The 22218-nt window shown below is 34.5% G+C and overlaps 1 protein-coding gene across 4 annotated transcripts in view; it reads left to right on the forward strand.

Annotated features, from left to right (window-relative positions):
* The window catches only part of EML1 (EMAP like 1), an 80034-nt gene that overhangs the window by 46954 nt on the left and 10862 nt on the right, over window positions 1–22218 (forward strand). For 2 of the 4 annotated variants that reach the window (XM_084288558.1, XM_084288560.1), the window contains 12 exons: window positions 496–524; window positions 1911–1937; window positions 5113–5242; window positions 9396–9545; window positions 11479–11548; window positions 13292–13402; window positions 15262–15357; window positions 15885–16019; window positions 17533–17632; window positions 19907–20061; window positions 20715–20840; window positions 21089–21220. In XM_084288558.1, coding sequence (XP_084144684.1) covers window positions 496–524; window positions 1911–1937; window positions 5113–5242; window positions 9396–9545; window positions 11479–11548; window positions 13292–13402; window positions 15262–15357; window positions 15885–16019; window positions 17533–17632; window positions 19907–20061; window positions 20715–20840; window positions 21089–21220 — 1261 coding nt within the window. The remainder of the gene's footprint in view (window positions 1–495; window positions 525–1910; window positions 1938–5112; window positions 5243–9395; window positions 9546–11478; window positions 11549–13291; window positions 13403–15261; window positions 15358–15884; window positions 16020–17532; window positions 17633–19906; window positions 20062–20714; window positions 20841–21088; window positions 21221–22218) is intronic. The other 2 variants (XM_084288559.1, XM_084288561.1) reach the window with 1 other exon arrangement.

A 22218-nucleotide genomic window follows, 5' to 3' on the forward strand; every position in this document is an offset into this window, starting at 1 on the left:
CAAGTTTTCCCAAATAGTCTTCTGAGGACAAAAAGACAAACTGATTTTAGGTTGTTTTCCAGGCACTACATTGAGAAAGACGATGCTTTAATAATGATGGCTGGATTTCCTGGGTTTTATCAAATGCTGTCATTCACCTGGAACCAATTGGGTTATGTTAACCATGTCTTATGTTAACTCTTTGGAAAAGCACCATTCAAACTTTGTTTTGCCCCTTAAATCACAGAGCAGGAGAAGAGGATCTGGATCCATAGTTGTGAGAATGGAAAGAGAATTGAATGATTAAAAAAAAGGTGTTAGTATCTGTCATCAGGGAGCCATACTGAATGCTGTTTATAATTTTGTCTGGTTAGAGATTTACATTATGAATAACTAAATTTAAAATTTCATTATTTAATATTTTCCATATTTTTATTTTTTATTACATTTATGGCTCTACACGTGGAGACTTTGTGTAAGCTTTGTAACATAGAAATGTCTTCATTATTTTCACAGCAAACCTAAGGAACCAATGTTCAGTGCAGGTAAGAACTTCTGAAATTTTTAAACAGAAAATTGTGATAACATAATAGATTTTATCCGTGAATGTCCAGGAAATGGTTTTGGGCCTCTAAGCATGATACATCAGGCTACTGATGATTTTTTAAAAAGAAAAGTCTAGCACTTTGCTCCAGTTTTTGTCGGCCCAGCAGGTTTATTTTACAGTTAGAAGTTCTTCTTCTTTGTAAGAAGACGAAGAAAAAGGCCGTGACTTACACCGAATATGTCTTTCCTTTCAAAGCAGTATTAATGTTTTGTTAATTAAAGCATTTGCTACATTCCAGCTATGACACTGTCAGCTTACGTTATTAACTGTATTTGATTGCTCCCTTTTAAGAATTCCACATCTGTCCCAATGCCTTATAATAATATTTATCAAATTGCAAATAAAGATGGTGTTTTGTAGCTAAGCTTTGGAAATCTCTCTTTAATTTGAAAATCACATTTTTTCCTCCTTACTTATTACATATATAACAAGATTTAAAAAGCAAAATAGGAGGTATAAGTGAAACAATTTGTTCTTGTCTTTGATGAAGATACAAAACTGAATAGTATACATAAGTTATTTTTGTCCTGAAAAACAGAGAATTAAAATAAAACCTTCCTTATAAAAAACGAAGGGAAAAAACTGTTAACTTTTCAAATTTATCATATTCTTGTTTATAGTTCTGTAACAGTAAGCATACATTAAGCTGAAGGAGGAGAAAATCCCTTGTTTATCAAGCTGATTGATCAGCATCCAACAAAGCTCTTAAGCTGTACTTCAAGATTTACTGTAGCTGATTTTGAACTCAGTAACATATAAAACTAAGTGCTTCAATCTTTTGTGACAATACAATCACAATCCACCTCCTTTTCATAAAAACATTTAAAAAAAAAAATAAATGAAAGTTTCTGATTCATACAGAATACATAATTGTTGAATTACATTTCATCTTCTCTTGCACTATGTATGCAAAGGTGTTTGGAATAATTTTTCTTCTGGCACTTTTCCAATAAATAAAAATCAGTAATTAAATATATGTGTCACTACTTCTACTCTTCTCAGATGGACAAAATTTCTACTGAAATTAATGATTTCTAAAAGTTATACTTGATATTTTAGTTACTTCTAGCATGTAGGTGAATAATTAAGCATCAATTGGTATTTTAATGACAGAGGAAGTGAACAGAGCCACTGACTGGAGGAAAAAGGGTTTTGACTTTAATTAAGAACCTACTGAATTGGAGTAGGGTCAGGGTTTCACGAGAAACAAGGTAGCCTCCATCAGAATACCACTGGACAGCCCATAGAGCAGGTATTTAGTGAGACTGTTGTACTCAAACACATCTTTATCTAGCCCTTCTGTCTCTGTCTCTGTAATCACAAGGGAAGCGCCGTGTGACACACTGCAAAGGTAGGCGTCACTTCCAAAACCTCATAGCTCTCGAAGCAAAATGGTACTAGCACGATAAAAGCTTGATGTCTGAACAGCTATTTTGTTACTTGCATGCATTTTGCAATGTTAAAACTTTTCTGGTTCTTTGAGTAGAACAAAAATATTACACCATCTATTATACAATTTACTAAATTATAACCCTCAGGTACAAAAAAGGAACGGGTTATAATTCAGTCATGTGGATTTTTTTCAGGAGAATTTGAATTAGAAAAACTTATGTTGAGAGAGCTATATGGCAACACGTGGATGTTCACTGTGTTTGAAATGGTGTTCTGCACTTTTGCTGGAATTCATATAGAATTTGCCCCTTTGTTGGCTGTTTTGCTGGTAGCCTAACATGATTATAGAAGCCTTGGTATTTCCCTTGCTTTTTCATATTGAGTAGAGCATAGATTATCCTAAATGCTGGGTAAGCAGATCTAGGCCTACAACTAATTTATCAGTGCTTTTTGCTCAATGTCATACTGCAGAGTTAAATTTGGTAAACATACCATATTGTTTTCTAAAGCTGTAGCGAATTTGCAGCGTAAATATGCACATTTTTGATGCATGTTTATGTCTGTGATATAATCACAGATCACAGATTTGTCTTGCTGTTTAGAGATAGTTCATTCCTAACAGTTTTTCCACTAATCAGCATCTCTCAGCTTTGCAACAGATCTAAAATTTCGCCAAAAAAAAAGTTCTTAGGGCAAAGTTTTTTAGAGTTTCTGCCTCTGTGTATTCATTGTCAATTTTATGCCTGTGATCAGTAGTGTCTGCTTTGCAGATCCTAGGAACTTTCAAATGCCTTCTTAAGAGCTTCTTTATAGCTGTTTTTTTTTTTACTGTTATTTTCAACATTTTCAAAATTTACAAAATTGCAGATGTAAAAGATACATTTGTTTAGAAGTTTCACCATTGGTCTGTCTTTGTAGTTTGTCTGTCTTTACAACTGTATCTTCACATACTGAACTTTGCTGTCTTAAACTATTTAGTTATAAAAATAAAAGGGTTGTAGATTGGTTAGGAACATAATAAGTTCATATTACTATCAAAAATCAGAACAAATGTAATTTAGATTACCTATTTTAGAAATAACTACACAGTATAGATTTCTGTGCCTTGCCTAGTCATACTGAATTCCTCTTTATAGTTAGTGGAGAGATACAGGCATACTGAAGGTGTAATTTATATACTTTGGGTTTGGACACCTGCTTTAAAGTGTGATTAATTCCTGTAAAAGTACCTGTTTCTTCCTATTTACTCTAAAAAGGAGTTTTGAGTGACTAGGTCAAATGTGGGTAGTTCCACTCTATATGGCTCAATGCAAGTTGTATGAGTCCCACGATGTTTCAAGTGAGAAAAGCAGCACAGTGAATTAAACTTTCATTCATTCCCAGCCTTTGATAAGCACAGTCAAGAGCTGTCACTGCTGAAAATCTATTAACTTCCAGTGCATCAGTATCAGTAGCATTGGCATGTGTTTCAAGCTCATTAAATAGATGCTGCATGCGCATACAAATAGTGCTGTTATGCTCTGCTATTTAATGCTCTACCCTCTTTAGTTTATTTTCCAATACAGTTCTATCAGAGTAGATTTTTAAAAACTATTTCAGTATTCTGGCAATTTTAACATTCATTTTGAGCTCCAACCATCTATCACCATCATTATTCTGTTGTGTTTTTTTTTTGTGTGTGTATTTTTTTCTATTTTTTAGCATTGTTTTCTGTTGCTTTCGTTACACCTCTGAATTCTGTAAATTAGAGGGCTTTTGGAGAGCTATATCTGTAATGTTACTGTGACAGGTGAAGTAGATCTTTCCCAAATGAATTAGCGTAAAGGCAGAATACACGTGTCTGGGTAATGCAACATAGCTATGATGTTTATTTATTCAGCCAATAATTTTTGTTAATTTAATCAGGATTTTTAATGTATGCATTTCCAATTAAAATAAAGCCTTAGTTTTCAAAATAAAAACTAATGGTATACTTGTAATGATACTTAACAATTCATAGCATAATTTTAACAGTCCTAAATTGTATAATTTTTTTCATTTACATGATTTTATTACTTTTGCCCTTCCATTTCCTTTGTGCCCGTGATTATTCTGTCTAGTAACTCTACAGATGTCACTGACTCCAAAACTGCTTGATTCGCATGAGAACAAGGCTGAATTCCTTGATCTGCCGATGGAGCAGCAAGAGCCAGCACGTTCTGAATCTGGACAAACTTCACCAGAAGTTCACAGGACACCCACTTTGGCCTTGCCAGTTCCCAAAAGTCCTAGTCAGACCTTCATGGCATTTCCCAGATCTCCTAGTTTTATAAGCCCCATGAAGTCCCCAAGTCAGTACTTCCAGATCTGTTATTAATCCCTGCTTCTCTTCCCCCCAAAATATTTCTTCCAAGTTCAACACATTATTTTTAGTATTTTCTTCTAGAAATGTGTACTTCTGTCAGCCAATACAGTTTTTGTAGCTTCTCTCCTGTATGTCATTTTCCTTTCTATAACGTGCTGTCAATGTTGTCGTTCCTTTTCAATGTTTAGTAATTCTTAACGCACCTTTTTTTTTTGCATGTACATCAGCATGATTCTTTTTACTAATTGTTCATGTTCCTTATCTCAAATGTATCTCTAACACTGTATCAAGTGTAAAGCGTATCTTTACACTGATATGCAAAGAATGCGACTGAGTGTTGGAAAATACTTTAGATGCTGATGCTCCACTGTAAATACTGATTAAAAAATAAAATTAATTTCAAGTGGCATTTCTGTGTTAATTGTAATCTTTGATGTTTTCCACTTCATTTTTAATATTTAAAAATGTAATATGTAACATTCATTTTACAAAAATAAGTTTCAATTTCAATTCTTTCAGTTTTTTAGTTCTTCATGACATTGTTTAGTTCTTATTCTTCTGTTCAAAATATTGAGAGGAAAAAGGGACTTTACTAAAAAAAGAAAAAAGTAATAATTCTGCCTAGTGATTGTGATTTAGGGAAAAATAAGCTGCTTCTTTTATATGTTTGTGATTGCATGTCATTCTGTAATTGTAATGCACCAAACTAAGTGGGAAGGGATTGAGGAGCACTGGAGTTCTCCACTGATGTTTTCTTTGTGTAACTCTAAACTGTTTTGACCTTTTATAGAGGAAGGATACGTAAAAATGTTTCTTCGTGGACGTCCTGTTACCATGTACATGCCCAAAGAGCAAGTGGAATCTTACAATTTGGAAGCAAAAGTAGAGCTACCAGCCAAGAGGCTTAAACTGGAATGGGTGTATCCTTTTGGTGTTGGAGGACTACTGGGAAATCAGTCATTTCTTAATGGTTTGTTTAAAATATGTTTTAGAACTAGTCTATAGCAAGATCTTTATTAATAGGGCTTGTTTCATTAGTGAGGTGTGAAGCAACATTCCATTCAAATAGGTGTTCATTTCTCGAGGCTGTGCTTTGTGAAGTACAGGGTGGCAGCTGAAGATTTTGGTTAAATGTTGCCTGAAGGTTGTGCTTGAAGCATGCTAATTAGCTGAAGATTAAATGAGGCATATTGTAAGAATGTAGTGAGCTGTGATTATTAATTAGAGTATGCATAAAATAAGCTCAGGGTTTTTTGCTAATTCTAAGCAGTAATTTATCATTTTAAACTGTATTTTGTAAAGAGTGTACCATTGTCTTATATAGGAGTTGCTTTAACCAACTTCAGTACTTGAATAAGACCTGAATTGAATACCATATTGCAATCGATAGGTACTAAGCAATAAAATTCATAAGATATACATATATATGTATATAACATAATACTTACATTTAGATTTGAAACTGTGTAAATGCCAAACAACCAGAGTTTTCTATTAATATCTGAGTAGACATAATTACAGAGTTCTGACTTGAAAAACATCTAGTATTTCATCACATACAGAAATTTTCATGTCTCAGTTTAATTCATAATAAGAAAATCCATCCTTTCTTGGGGGAAAAAAAAAAATGATCTTTCGTTTCTGTTTAATGTCAGTATATGTGATAGATGATTCAAGAAACTATAAACACAAAAAGATCTGAGTCTATTTGTAATATCCACTGTGTTTAAAGAGATGAAGTCTTCATAATGACCTCTATTTCAAGCAAATACATTTTTGGTCCCAAGCATTGCAAATAGGAAGTTGCTTTGTCTTCATAAAAAAGAAAGCAGGCTGCAAATATTCTTTTTCTAAGTTGTATAAATAGAACTGTGTGTGGTTTCTGAATGCACACGGAGAGTTTCCAAAAGTCCCATTGTATTCACTAGAGATTAATGACAGATTTAGTAACCATTCTTATTATTCCTATTGCAGCTGAGCTTGTGGGTTCAACCCCACTCTGCTGGAACTGCAGAGATGATGCATACAGAAATAACTTGAAGATGAATTAAAACAAAAAGCAAAAAAAAAAAAAAAATAATATAAAAAAAAAGCCATCACAAACTTATGAAATGGATGAGATTTCAGTGATAAATACTGCTTGCAGCATTCTACCATCTAATCGTTGTGCAGGTTCTCACCATACATGACAACAGAATGGAAAGATGTCTTTTCAGGTTTGCAAGGTCCTCTGTAAAAAAGGGCATAAAAATGATGCGGGAGAAAGCATTAAGGTGCTTGCTGAAACAATAAAGCAAAAAGCACAAAGCAGATTGTCATTAGCAGTGACATGAAGTTAATATTTCAGACTATTATAAGAAATGATAATTAGAGTTAAGTCATGATTTCAGTTTCATTAATTTCTCACTTAAGCTTACTTAATACTCCATCTGGCAAATAATCATTTATTTTTAGTTTGAGTATTCATATGTCTTCCCAGGTGTGCATCTGTGTACCTAGCAAAATCCAAAATACAAATGTTTTCTATTAATAGAAAAGGTATGAATTAATAAAATGCTTCAACTAACTATAAATGGTTACTAAAGAGAAAGCATATTTTCCTAAAAATACTGTGCTAATGGTTTCCTTTTTTTTTTTTTTTTCATTTGAATTAAACTGACTCATGATATCCATACTTAAAAGTTATGTCTAGGTACCTACAGGACTCAAAGAGGAATAAATTAGTAAGTAAAATAATGTCCAGTATAGAGACTATAATGATGATAAGATAAAGTGGGGACAGGAGTCTAAGATAATTTGAGGAAAAAGAGAAAACAGAGCAAAACAAAAATACCATAGGCATTCATTCCAGTTAAATTGGAGAAGCCGAGTTGTTTGCATGGAGGATAAGAGAACTGGAGTAGGAGAAAACATCTTTGTAGTGACCAATCAGCCTGGCTGTGGGATTATAGTCAGAAATGCATTGTAATGTAAAATTGGGCATAGAGGAACAAGATATTGCAGGTGAGATGGAGAGATGGAAAGGGCAAAGCAGTCTATGATGAGAAACAGAAGCAAGAAAATCTAATCTATGTAGCTGAAACATAAACGGGTTTTACAATCTTATTAGTAGATATCTGAGTAAGTCAAAAAAAGCTTCAGATGACCAGATATATTCAGACATGAAGAAACAGAAATGCTGAATAATGAAGTGTGAGGCAGGGCTGGAGCAGAGTGGGCAATCCGAGCGAGACATCGGCACTGGAGACATCAGGGAGGGAGCTGTGATCTGCAAAGAGCCATTTGAGACTAGCTCATTTGGCAAGCAGATTTGACACAAAGGCTGCAGGCTGAGTGAAAAGAAAAGGTCAAGATAACGTTCGCTGAAGTGCCAACTCACCAAATCAAAGTTGGAGCCACCAAATCAGAGGGTGGGAAACTGTAAGGAGAAGGAGAGATCAACCCTAGGAGTTTAAATTTGAGAATAAAAGACTGTTAGGAAAAACTGAGTATTTGACAACAGCAGTTATGCATAGGGCTGAATGAAGCATTGTTCCCAACAGGAAGAATGGTAGAAAAGGGAGATTTTCCCCAAAGAATGTGATCTTCTCCATTTAATGGCTATTTTTATGCACAGATTTCTTCTTCATGTATGTGTCTATTTATTTATTTATTTATTTATTTATTACACTATCTTAAACTGTTAGTTCATCATCAACTTGCTTATATTTTGCTAAACTTAGGGGATTTTTTTTTGCTTCAGTTAATGATGGTATCTGGCTTTATAAAGAAAAATAAATTTGAACAAATAAAGCATCCTGCAATCTAAAGTAGTAACTCTAATCTTTACAGACAGATTAGAAATTGATAATAAATATTTTATAACTTCAATATTCTATGATTAGAAATTGATAGTAAATATTTTATAACCTAAATATTTGTTGTTTTCACTTCTTCAGGTTTGAATATGTGAAATTTTAAGGAACTTTGGCAGAAAAACTCCAGTTTGGGAGCTTAAAAACTCTATTTTTGATTGTGTATTTTAATGGTTGAGTATGCAGCACTACTTCTATTATATTTAATAAACAGACAAACCCAGCAAGCTGTTATTTAAGTTCCTGTTTCAGGAATAACATAACATGATCATACAGTAAGGACCTATAGTTAACATGGGTGTTTTAGTTTGTCTGCATTATCCTTGGCCATGGAGAACAGTGCACAAATATCTTCTTAATATCAGATATTTGGTGTTTCAGTGCCTTCCTATACATCTCCCACAGCCAGTTTCTCCATATTGACTGAGTTAGAACGCTGCTGTTTTGCCAAGATTCTGCTGATACTGTTCCTCTCTGTTCCCATAAAAAGGGAAAGCCAAAATAGTTGTAGTCCCTAATGACTCTTCATAAGAATAAAACTACATAATTTGGCTGAATTAACATTCAGTCTAAATGAAATTTATTTCTGGATTAATTCCATTTAGTTCATTGTATTAATTTTAGATTAGTGTTGATATGACTAGCATAAGAATCTGGGCCACTGCCTTTTAAATGCTACAAAAATAACGTAGGATGCAACCCTTCTACGTTTTTTTATCCGTCTGGTTGGTAATGACCAGAATAATGAAATCAATCAACCTGAACAGAGGATAATGTAATCAATCCTAATGTAATACAGAGAGATGTACTGAAGGACTTATTAATGTTTTCACCAAGTCCAAATTTTTATTTTAACTGGTTAACCAGTGTAAATAGTAAATACATTTGGGACAAAATTAATGTTTCCTTAGTCTGGCATTTAGAGAAATTCAGAAGATGCTGAGGGGATAGTACGCCTACAAAATCCTGCCTCTGTCTATTTTACCATGTATTTTCTATATGATATGTAGGTTTTCAGGCACTCAGATGGTGAAATGCTTTAGCTCTCCCTGCTTTAGGAAGGGAGGGAGTTCTGAAGGGTCTCAAGTGATAAAGCTGTGCTCAAGCCAAGGGATGCTGCCTATCAGGAAATACATGACAGAAAATCTGTTTCATTTTTCCTTATTTTGAATGTTCTAAATTCATATATAATGTTGTTGCATCTTGACAAACATGCTAGCTATGGATATCGGGGTCGGGACTGTCGCAGTAACCTCTATCTTCTTCCAACGGGCGAAACTGTATATTTTATTGCATCTGTAGTCGTGTTATTCAATGTTGAAGAACAACTTCAGAGACATTACACTGGTCATAACGATGATGTGAAGTGGTAAGTCATCCACTGTACTTTTATTTTTCTCTCATAAAACAGTATTTGGTTGGTAATACTTTGTTCTTTTCTTGTAACAGTTTTGAACATTTCATATAGTCTAACCTGGCGTATGTTTGTTCCTTAAGCCTGACAATGCATTTGCACAACTAAATAAAGCTCTGATAGTAGTCATGGTAAGGATGTCTCATAGCTCTAATCTAGTCATCACAAAGCAACTGCTGTGAAGATTTGGTCACAAAGACTTGAGGATATCTGGATATGTCCCTCAGCAGAGCCTGACTTTGCTTGCAAAGCCTGCCTTGAAGTCTGTGCTCCTGTATGTGCTGTGCTACTTACTTTGGAGGTGTCTATATGCAATTGCTGTATAGATGTACTTCAAGTTACCGCTTTTATCTCTCTCAGTTGCTAACAATTCCTACTTGTATTTACCCAAGAAAACTTATTTTCAATAAGTGATATACTTTCTACATTGAGAATACAACAATGTAGAAATCTGACTATAGATCTGCTAATTTTCATTGCTCTGTTTTTACTCACCATCCTTGTTGAAGTAGGATTGAATTATTCATCTTATCTGGGTCTGGTCCTTTAGGCTCAGTCTAATCAGTAAAGCAGTTTTAATCTCATCTGCAGTCTCCCTGGTAGTCTTCAAGCATGTGTACATCATGGCAAATATCCTGCAAACTTGTCCTGAGCAGTCTGGTTTGTCTGCTGTCATTCAGACATGCCAGCTTGAGCTTCAAAGTGATTTTGCTGTGTTTAAGTTTAGAGGATATTAGATATCAGGAAATATCAGCATCATTGAATTGAAATATAAATAAACATATGGTTTATCTTGACTGTATCTGTCTACTTGCTGAGTGTAGCTGAAAAAGAGCACCCAGATTATCTGATGGGCCCTAACGTGTAAACTGAGTTTGACATCCTTTCTTTGAGTTAAGGTTTATGAAACACCTGTTGTCACTGAAAACCAAAAATAGAACTGATAATCAAATCTTTGCATTGTGACCACATTTCATAAAACTGAATTATTTGTGTAATCTACCCCTTTTACAAGGAGGTCTTAACTTGGACCTGTTCCATCTCATCTCTTTAAAATTTTCTGATTCTTTAGATATTTCAAATCTTTGTTTTATTAGAAAGAGGATACATTTCTATATCATAAAGCTAAATGAATTATTGCCACAGTTCATTTTTTCAGGGTACTTCGCCTCTAGAACTATATGCAAAGCAGATGCAGTGAAAGAAGAATTAAGATAGAATTTAGGCAAAAGTGGGCTGTACTCTAGTTAGAGACATTAATACTGGTAAATTTTACAGTTCTAATTTTAGAAGCTACATTATCAGATTTCTAATTTTTGTATACTACTTTTTTGTAAAAGAAACCAATCGAAAAAACTCCATTAGTAACCTTTTAAAAAATACTACAGAGAAGAATTTGGTATCACCCCAGAGGAGTTGCTGCAGTACATTGGTTAACAAAGTCTAGCAAGCAGTTTGTTTTATCTTTGAGTGGATAAATATGTTTGGTCTGGAAGACTGTTACTAGACTGCATTTACGATGCTGACTGTATCTCTGCAACATTTGATGAGACATAGCTGAAATTAGATAACTAGCTGAAATCATAAAGTCCTTATACATTGTAAGCAGTTAAATCTAGGTGAGATGAGTCCCAGCATGAGACTGGTGCTTGTCTGATACATGCTTTGAGGTATTAGGACTTAAGCAAATTACCACTTTATTCATAAGATTTTGGAGTGAAAGAGCATGAAAATAATTACCAGTTCTGTTTTTATGATTTTAAAATATTAATGTGTGTGCTCTGTTTTGTATGACTAAAATAAGTCTGTTTACTACATGCTTAAGCAAAAATCTAATGGAATATATAATAAGTGCCTATAAGTTTGCCCTCTGTCTTGCTTTTTTTAGCCTGGCTGTCCATCCTGATAGGATCACTATAGCCACAGGTCAAGTTGCAGGTACATCCAAGGATGGAAAAGTGAGTAACTCCTTTGCTGACATATAACTGGTTTTATTTCACAGGAATATGTTACCGAGAAGATAAATGCTGTATCCTTTTCATGTGGCAGTTAAACTGGTTTAAAATTTTACAACTGAACACAAACAAAATTTAATTTGAGAGTGCCTGTTGCACAATATCAGATTTATCCTGTTCCATTATCAAGATCAGTCTGGTTTCTGGTTCCATTACTTATAAAGACCAAAGTAATTTGGGAGTTGGTCTCCAAAAGAGACTTGAAAGGATAAGCCTGTAAGAGAGACCTGAGAGTGAAAATGGATGTCGGGAAAAGAGGGGAAGCAAAGGAGATTAAATTGTATGTTACACCACTTCATTTCTGACCACAGCTACCAAATCCAAAGTACAAATAAAAAAGGCTTTATGTTTTTATGTTGCTGAAAAAAAATATTCTTGCCACCATCAAGACAAGAATAATCATTTATTATTATCGTTATTATTGTAAAGCTTAGTTGTAAGCTAGGAATTTATTTGAATATAGTATGATGAACCTCACCTCAAAGAGCTGACAAGTGAGAAAAAATGAATACAAGCAGGGGCAGGAAATGAATGAATAAAAAGTTGCTCAGCATAAACGCAGCTGACTTCATAGCAAAACTATTGCAAAATTTTGGGTAGATGTCAAAAGAATTTTAAGGCAGGATTTAAAAAAAAAATCCTCAATATGGATAGCATAAGTAAATTAGGAAAACAAAATCCAGTTGCACAGTATAATGTTTATCTAAAGATAACTTAGTTGAGTAACATAAAATATTATTTTCTACTGTGTGTTGGAGAAATCTCTGGTACTTTTTTAAACTTCGTAAGTGCAATTTTTCATGACTGTGTGTGTATTTGTGAAATAAAATCTGAAAGCTTGATACATATATATGTATATGTACATATGTATGTATATATAGAGATAATCTTTATATAAATGCTATTTCTAAAAGAAATAGATATTTTTTTAGGATAATTTCACGATTTATGAGAGGACGACTGGTTGTTACTTATATATGTAATAAAAGCTATTTCATTTGAAAAGGCATGGAAACACAGAACTAAAATATGGCCTTCGTTGTTTTCTTGTAAAGTATGAAGACACTATGTTTTTAAACATAGCCATTTTTAAAATAAAACTTAGTAAGCATGTACTTCCTGGGGTTGCCCTCTAGTGGCTTTGAGATGCATTTCTGTCTTCACATTTAACGTGTGGGGCTGTCTCTGTTACACAAGTCAGGAATTGAGAGGAGGAAGGAGGAATCACGTTTTGATGAATTGTTCTTGGGCTATTTGCCTACAGTTTAGAAATTCTTTATCTTTTTTGCACTTGTCGTTTGATGGTGACCAGAATAATTTTGTTCGCTTTACATTGATGGTCCTCAGCGTACCAGTAGGTCTCGTGTTGCAAGGTCATCAGTGGTTTTCACTTAATGTTTTAAGACATTCTTCATTAACTTCAGTGAGCTACCAAAGATCACTGAGACTTGAAATGCTGTGAACTCTAGATACTTAATCCCAGATATTGATCCTAGGCATGGTAATCAGTAAATCATTTGTAGTGTCTCAGTCCTTATACAGTTGGCTCTAGAGAAGTTATGATAGCTTTCATACCTTAAATAGTTTTAAAATGTTATTTGTATCCATTCACTTTTTTTTTTTTTTCCAATTCTGATATTTTTTGCTGCCATTCTCTCAACTGTTATTTCTGTGTCTATTTTATAGCAATTACCACCACACGTACGTGTTTGGGATTCTGTAACTCTGAATACACTGCATGTCATTGGAATGGGGTTTTTTGACCGAGCCGTCACTTGCATTGCTTTTTCTAAATCTGTAAGTAAAGTAAAAGAGTCATACCAAGAGTGTTTGCCAAACAGGTCTTTGAAGGCTTGCAAATTTAGCTTCAGTGACCAAAGCAAATATCCATGCTTTTTTTTTTTTCCCTTTAGCTGCTTCTTTAGTGGAATAAACCTTGTAGCCCAGTTGCTTCCAATGGTTTGTAGCCCAGTTGCTTCCAATGGTTTGTCATTATTAAAGTTAGCAGTATTTCAGCAGTTTCAGGTCTACCACGTGCAGACCATAACACACAATTAAGTTCTTCAGGGACAAACAGTTGCAGGAATATGGGTGACAATATTTTAAATGAATTAGAAAAAAGAGGAGTGAATTGAGAGAGCTGGCTCGCTACAAAGGTGAAAGAATGCAGATCAAGGTCGGCTTTGAAGGATAAAATGTGTTATTGCAGAGGATTGCTATTGGCAGATGCTATACAAGAAAGCAAGTGTTTAATGTATTTGCTTTATGCTATGATTTCACAGTCATAGCTTAGCTTGTTTTGAGTATCACTTCCCAATCTATATCAGTGTTGTATTTCTCATTTCAAACGGCCCTGTCTTCAGGCTACTAATTCCTGTTCATTTCACCTCTTGATTTGTGTTGGCACAATTATTTTTGTAGCTGTGCCTGAGATACGTATTGGGACCTAACGCATTAGAAAAACGACCAAGCAAAATTATACATAAACAAAATCAAATAGTTTCTTTGGGTCTTTTTTTCCGCTCTAAAATTGATTTATTTCCAGAAAAGATTAACTCTGTGATAGTGCAAACTTCTGTGTTGGCTCATCTCAAGAGGCAGCAACACGTGGCTGTACTATGGGTGGCAGGAGAAAGACTGTCAGCAGTGCTGCCAAAAGAAGGCTCATGTATCCACAGGCTCAGCCTGTTCCAGCAAGCTTATCCACAGTCAAAGCTGACATGGTTAATACCAGGAACAACATAAATAAATAAATCATATTTGAATGGGCTGGAAAGCAGTTAGAAGTTACTTGATGGTTTATTCCATTGTACACAGAAGGCTAGGAATGAATCCCTCCCAAATTAGGAAAAAAAAAGGTCTGAAAACTACCTTCTAGAGAGTTGCTACTTGGAAAAAGATCTGGTGATTATACAGCACTTAACATCACTAGTGAGACCTGTGCTACCAGTCAGCTCCCCTCAGTTCAGGTAGAGTCCCGGTTGGAGTTCCTCCTCTAGTCTCGGGATTCACACCCCAGAGGAAGGGGTATGGAGAGTCTATCTAATATGCTGCATGAAGTAAGACTGAATGAATTAGGGTCATTACGATGAGAAAGACTGATAGAAGATGGATCTATTGTCATAGTTCTATCTATTGTCATAGTTCCATCTTCATCTTTGTCAAGACACATGTCAGGAATAAGTCATTTTTATTTTTTTATAATATTCCCTGATTTTGGTCCACTATTCCTATATGAAGAGTGAAATTGATCCCTGTGTCCATAGTAGATCTGACAAGAAGTAATTGATTAAATTGCAAGAAACAAACTCCATATAATCATGAAGAAAAGCCTTCTTAATAATATGGATAATGTGTGGTTTGCCTTGGGAAGTTGCATCACTGAATTTTTAAAAAGAGATTCATACCTTACTCCTGCCAAAGTCTATTTGTCTACAGTTTGCCAGAGTTCCTTTTTGAGATCCCTTTTTAGCCCTATTTTTCAGTGATACTATAAATAATTATATTTCTTGAAGATCTATGGGATAAGTAGAAGTATAACAATGTAAACAAATTATTTTAAACTACAGAGGATTATTTAAGTATTTTAGAAACATATAATTACATATCTAATGTTTATTGGGGGATGTATTAATATTTTCCATGTTTTGCTTCAGAATGGAGGAAGTAGCCTGTGTTCAGTGGATGACTCAAATGACCACGTGCTTTCAGTGTGGGACTGGCAGAAAGAAGAAAAGCTGGCAGATGTCAAGGTGTTGCAATAAGATATTTTGTACTACTTATGGACATCTGGATTTCTTGCAATTTCTTGTCTTGTGACTTTTTAGCATTTCCATTATATAAAAGGCAAAGAACATGAAGAACATGCATGTTTCCTCTTGCTGTTGAGATTATCCTAATAGCTTTTTTCTTTTCTTTTTTTTCTTCTTCTTTTTTATTTTCCTATTGTATTCATTCTACAATTTATTAGAAAAGTCTGGGAAATAATGGTAGGACCGTGTGCAGAAAAGAAGCACCTTAAACTAAAGAATGATTCGTTATCTGATACTAACAAAGTTATCCTTCAAAATTATCTTTAAAAATAGTAATCTTTTTGACTTTAGTCTTTTTTGCTTCAGAATATCCTGTCAAAGTATTTCAATCTATGCTATTAAGTGAATGGCTCAAATTTTTTTCTTACATTAGTTGATCAATTTATCTAACTAGAGAACAATTTCATATTGTTTTGTTTTCTTTGATTTTTAAATTTTGATACAATGTTTTTCTTTTTCCTTTCAAGTGCTCTAATGAAGCTGTATTTGCTGCAGATTTTCACCCTACTGATACAAATATAATAGTTACTTGTGGAAAATCACACCTTTATTTTTGGACACTAGAAGGGAATTCCCTTATTAAAAAGCAAGGATTATTTGAGGTAAAATAACATGTTTCTTTAGTTTTGTGTTTATAGTAATGGTACAGTCATACAGTAGTAAGAGTTAATAAAGTTTGAGGAAATCAAAGCAACATGACCATGTTGCTTTGAAATTTGAAATTTTATAGAACCTTAGATAGCATTCATGGTATGGCACAGAGACTTTTGAATGGGCTGTCATCACAATGAAGTTTTGGAGTGCAGTTACCGTTCTGTTCCTTGCATTCCTCTTCCTATATTCTTTATAGTTCCCTACTCTAACAAAATAAAAATACCTTAATACTCCTTATGCTTCCTTTAAATTACAAAAAAAAAAAAAAAAAAAAAAAAAAAAGTGGCATATGCCTTTTAAAAAAAATATTTTGTCAAAGGAAAGACAAAACCTCCTCTAGTTCGGTTATAAATTACATGACTGAGTATTCTTTCCTTTACCTCTGTTCTGCTCAGATACCTAGACTTATGTAATTGAAATACAGACTGAGCTGGACACTATCTGTTAAATATTTTCATTTCAAGGCCTTGATTTGGTTTTGTTCTTAAATACAGACTAAGCTTTACAGCAGTGGCATGCACAAATGAGGGGTGTCGCAATGACTGCAGATAACTACAGTAGGGCCAATTTAACTGCTTGCAGAGTTGTGACTTGCAAGTATAGTCAAAACAACTATTTTGCAATGTCAATTTATGTACTTTGTGTGAAATAAGGTCGAGATGCAGAGATAAAGCATTTAAATTTTGTTAGTTTTTATTTTTCATTTTTATTTTTAACTTCTAGGCTACTTGGACAGATTTCTGCCTCTGTTATGGTTCTGTTGTTCATTTTGGTTTTTGCAAATGTAAAGCTGTGGTGGCCCTAGTTTAATAACAGTTCCTTGTTTGAGGAAGAAAAGAGGCCATACAAACTAGTAGTCAACAAACTTTGTAAATCATGTCCTTAAACACTACTAGCTAGTGATTTTTTTTGTCCTCTTATCCTTTTCACCAATTGTTGCTGTCAGTAACTTAAACGCAGGGTCTCAAAGCAACGTTTCCATTAGTGAACCTTAGCCTTCTTTCAAGAGACGATTTCTGGATTTTTACACTGCAGATTGACTTTCCCATTATATGTTTTCTCCTAGAAACTGTAGAGTTAAAAACTCTATTAATATAGAATTTACTTGCATCTTCGGCCATTTTAAATACTTAAAGCTTTTGGGATGAGGAGGGAGTTGGGGGATTCAGTTTGTGTCAGAACATTCCTGGTCTTGTGTTAAAAGCTGGCATGCCTTCTCGCTCCCTGCAGGAATGTATCCATAACTTGTAGTTAAAGTGTGTAGTTTTGGAACACCAAGCTCAACTGGTACATCTTTTGCCTTTGCACAAAGTAGCAGTTTAGACTGTGGTAATGTATTTAACTCTTGTGAAGACAATTAAGTAGTAACAGAATTGTGTAAGACTCCATTAAAATACTGAAACGCATACAGCTAAAATGACTGGGTTTTGCTGTGACTGTGTATTTTTCATAACTGTGCAGAAACAAGAGAAGCCAAAGTTTGTCCTGTGTGTGACCTTTTCTGAAAATGGTGATACTATTACAGGAGACTCAAGTGGAAACATTTTGGTTTGGGGGAAAGGTAAGACAAGATTGAAGCTAATAGTGATTCTTTATTGTAAAAGACTGGATTTTACATAAACATAATCTCATTTTAAGAAGAAAAGATTTTGTTTATTTTGAGTTCTTTTCTGAAACCAATTCAGTCTGAATTCTCTACCAGCTCTTAAAAAACATAGAATGGCTTGGGTTGGAAGGGAACTCAAAGATCATCTAGTTCCAACATACACCTGACTGCCATAGCACAAAGTTGTATAGAATGTGTTCTCTGTGAGTGGTGAATCATGGAGCAGTGCTAGCAATCATGGATTTTACTGGTAATAAGTAATTGAAGGAGAAGTTCGTTTCCTTAATTAAGGTGACAGCAAGAAACACAGTTAACCGAAGTGATGATCTCAAATCTCTTATATCATCACTCAGTGCAGTGTTGGCAAAAATTATGCCTATTGATATATACTTTAAAAAAGACAACAGATAGCTTTGTTTGTTTCCTTAGGGAGCCAAGTTAAATATATGCAGGTTTAATTGAATTCCTCAGTTTTATTTCAAAAGAACAGATGGATAGGACAAACTTCTTAAAAAGCATTTTCTAGTAAGGAAAGACTATGTTAGGCAGCAGAAGATAATTTCCTGCCGGAAGGCAAACAGCAACAACATCTTAAACGTTTAGTTAGTATGTGAGGTGCCATGCATAGAAATAAGGAGAATCCCCTAAAGGAGGCCTTATTAGTATAAAAGAAAAGGATATGGACAAGAGCTTCGTGTTTACTCTGTGCCTTCTCCCAGGATACTCAAGATGAAGGACAGAAGACCTGGGAGCAACATGGTGAATCAGTTACACAGCTGGACCTTACTGAGCTGTGTTTGTAGACTTTTTTCATCTGAAGACTACCAGCTACTAAAACTGTTAGTTTTCTGTTTGTGCTTTTGAGCAATCGGTATATATGATGTTGCTGTGGAAAGGGATGGGTATCATTTTTATACCTCAGCTTCTCTTTTATTCTTCATTTCTTTTTTCCTTTGATATTTTAAAGCAAGATACTTGAACACATTTTCTTCCAAATAAAGTTTAGAAATTGCATAGTATCATCTCCTTCCTGTTCTTGGTTGTTATTTTGGACTGCCAATAAACAAGGGAGACAGTGGCAGCTGCTGGCATGGCAGGGTCAGTGCAGTGCTCAGATGCTGGTTTGCCTTTGTGCCAGTAGACTTATTTCTGCTTCAACTGCAAGCGGTCTTTCCCTGTTTCCCAGAAACAAAGGACAATTATTTGTATGCTGCAAGATCTCCTCACCTCTAGTGGTTCTTTTCAGATGGGAACAAAAGTCCGTTCTTGATATTCTATTTTATTACAGATTATTTTCTGTGTTTTCACTATTTTTGATTTAGAGCTGCATGTTCAGGTGAGGGCTGCTTCCACCATTTCAGAGAACCCTTAGCAAGAAGTTCTCTGAACTGAAAACATTCATAACTGACATACATATCCGTAGATGTGGCTAGAAGCAAATGTGACTCTATAATGGAAAAAGCATTTTGTCTTCCTAATTTGCATCAGCCCCTCACTTGTGCTAAAGTTAGCCAGGTTTTGATGCAAAGTGCATGTTTAAGTAACGGGAATCACCAACAATAGCTTCTTTGTATTTTGCAATTGTAATGGGTATCAAATTTGAGTTATTCAATCTAATGTAGCTGGTTTGAACATGTTTTAAGACTAAGAAGGTGCTCGAAGACACTAAGCTCATTAATAAAGAGGTACAAGCTGTTTTGGGAAGTGATTCAGCATCTTCTGCCAGACCAGAAAGGACTTCTAACATAGACTTCAGGACAAGTTAGGTGTCTGATGGCTGAGGAACATCCTTGGAGGATACCAAGTGGTTGGGTTATGTTTTTTTTTTGTTTGTTTTTTGTTTTTTTTTAATAACATGCATAGTTCAAGTGTGATGACATCACACTGCAGTTCAAGTGTGATATCAAAGAGTTTAGCTTAAACCCCCATAAAAGGTTTAAATGAACCTGTTTTACTTGATGTTTGAATTTGACTAAGAGAATATGTATACTTTTCATTTCTGAGATGAGGGCAATATGGTTTTGAGATGAAGGGGGAATATGTTTTTGAGATGGCCTGATGTGTTCTCATTTGTGGGTCTGAGCATTTTGGTGCAACACTATTCCCACCATTAGCGCTGTTTAGACATAATCCTTGGGAAGTAGAGAAATGGACAAAAGAACAAAGCTGGTGTAAAAGGACTCATTAAGCTGAGTATTTCACTAGTAGATCTGTTCTCCTTATATCCAGGTACCAATAGAATAAGCCACGCAGTTCAAGGGGCACATGAAGGCGGAATATTTGCACTCTGTATGCTGCGAGATGGCACATTAGTATCAGGAGGTGGAAAAGACCGAAAGCTAATATCTTGGAATGGAAATTACCAAAAACTTCACAAAACTGAGGTGATATCACCTATCTTTAAATTTCCTCTGCCACTCAAAGTGAAATTTTAACTGTCTTCTGAAGAAATCTTTTAAAATCTTTTTCTTTCCTTATGGATATACATTCTTTCAAAAAACGAATCAATGGTGAAATGTCATATTCTGTGATAATGAGCCTGTGAGAGTCTGAGAGCCTGTTTATTAAAATCTGTTCATACGCTGATATTCCTTCATATTTTAAATATTACATTTTCTTTTGAATTTTTTATTGGGGACTAGCACTGAATTTTTCAAAACCTAGTTTGCGATTAAAGAAATATACCTTGCAAAAAAAGTACTAGCAATAAAAAGCCTGACACTGAATGGAAATGCTTAATCAAATATCATGGTCAGAAGTAAAATACAATTGAGTGAACATTGCATGAAGGAACCATTTCTGTTGAAATATGTTGTTTATCTGTACAAATGTAATGTTCCACTGATAAGGATTGTCTGATGCAAGTTGTTCCAAACTCGTGGAAGTCAAGGATGTATATTCGCCCATTTTATTTCTTCTCTGTGCAACACATTAAAATGCAATTGCTAAATGCCTTAAAAAAAAAAAAAAAAAAGTCATGCTTGACAAATCAGTTTGTATTCTCACTTTTCTATCTGTTTGTCTGTTATGAACACAGATTCCAGAACAGTTTGGCCCAATAAGAACGGTAGCTGAGGGAAAAGGTGACGTCGTGCTAATAGGGACTACTAGAAACTTCGTCCTACAAGGCACACTATCAGGAGATTTTTTCCCTATTACCCAGGTAAGCTATTGCCTTTCAAGAAAGTTTGTGTGTCATAGCAAAAAAGGTAGAGGTCAAACTTAAGTACTGCAGTAACAGATTAATTCATATTTCTGATACTTTTGGCAACAAATAACATGCTTATTAGCATCTATCCAAAACAACATATTTCTCTAATGCTTTAATACATAGTTTGGCCATTTTAATCCTGTTTAAAAATATTTTGATGTTATTGTCCTCCTTGTTAAGAAACATTTCTGTTCATGCAGGGTCACACTGATGAGCTTTGGGGACTAGCAGTCCATTCCTCTAAACCTCAGTTCTTCACTTGTGGGCATGACAAACACATTACCCTCTGGGATGCTACTACTCATCATCCTATCTGGAACAAGATTATAGAGGTATAAATTTATAAACACAAGTCTACTCCTCTAACAGAACTTCTCAATTTGTGATTTAAATATAATTACTAACAAAGTACCTTAAAATACTAACTTGAAGGAGAAGAAACACGTAACGTTTTTTTTTCTTAAAGTGGGCATAATGTTGCTATAAACGAAAAAGTTAAGGCCTAGATTATATTGATGTATGTGCTGCATTGTGTAGAAGTATACAGTGCTGTTGACTTTCATAATTTTTATTTTACCAGGAGCAGAAGAAGAAATATAAAGTTAGGAAGTATTTATCATTTAAAAGTAGTTCTGATCAGGATTACTGTTACAGTCCTGAGAATGGTAATAGTCAAACTTCATAAGGACAATAATTTTTGTGACATTTTTAAGCCTTTATTTGTCTTCTATATTTTGTTAGGATTTTTAATACGTTCTATCCACGAAAGAACATGTATGTTTTAGAATTTAATTTCCTCTCTCTGGTATGAAACTCCATGTTTAGGTATGGAAGGAATACAAGTGAAGGCTCAGTTTTGTGCTGTACTTAAGCACTCATTTGTTCATTTGCAAACTCCTGCTGGCTTTGTGATAACGATGCATTACTATATGCATCTGCAGGAACTGATTTTTAGAGTGTCTCTATTGTGACATGCCACTATTTTTTTCCCCCAAGCAGTCTTCTATTCACATTTTTTTCAAAACTCCTAATTACGCAACTTTTTTTCATAAAAAGATTGCTAATTACTCAGGCCTGTGTAACATTTTATGTTAAAGCTAGTATTGATAAGACTTGCTGAATGCAACACATCTGCAGTAATTGCAAGCCATTACACCAAGTTGAAACAGTCTGAACAGAGTAGTGTTTGCCATACTCTGTCTCATAGTATCCTGTGCCAGTTGTATACACTTGTTAAATCACACTTGCTTGATGAATGTGGAAAAGGGAGTTTATTCTGTCTAACAAACGTCATATGTTCTAAGATCTATATTCTTGTTGACAAGAGAAT

Source organism: Netta rufina, assembly GCF_964035555.1.
Source record: "Netta rufina genome assembly, chromosome: 5".
Classification (NCBI taxonomy): Eukaryota; Metazoa; Chordata; class Aves; order Anseriformes; family Anatidae; genus Netta; species Netta rufina.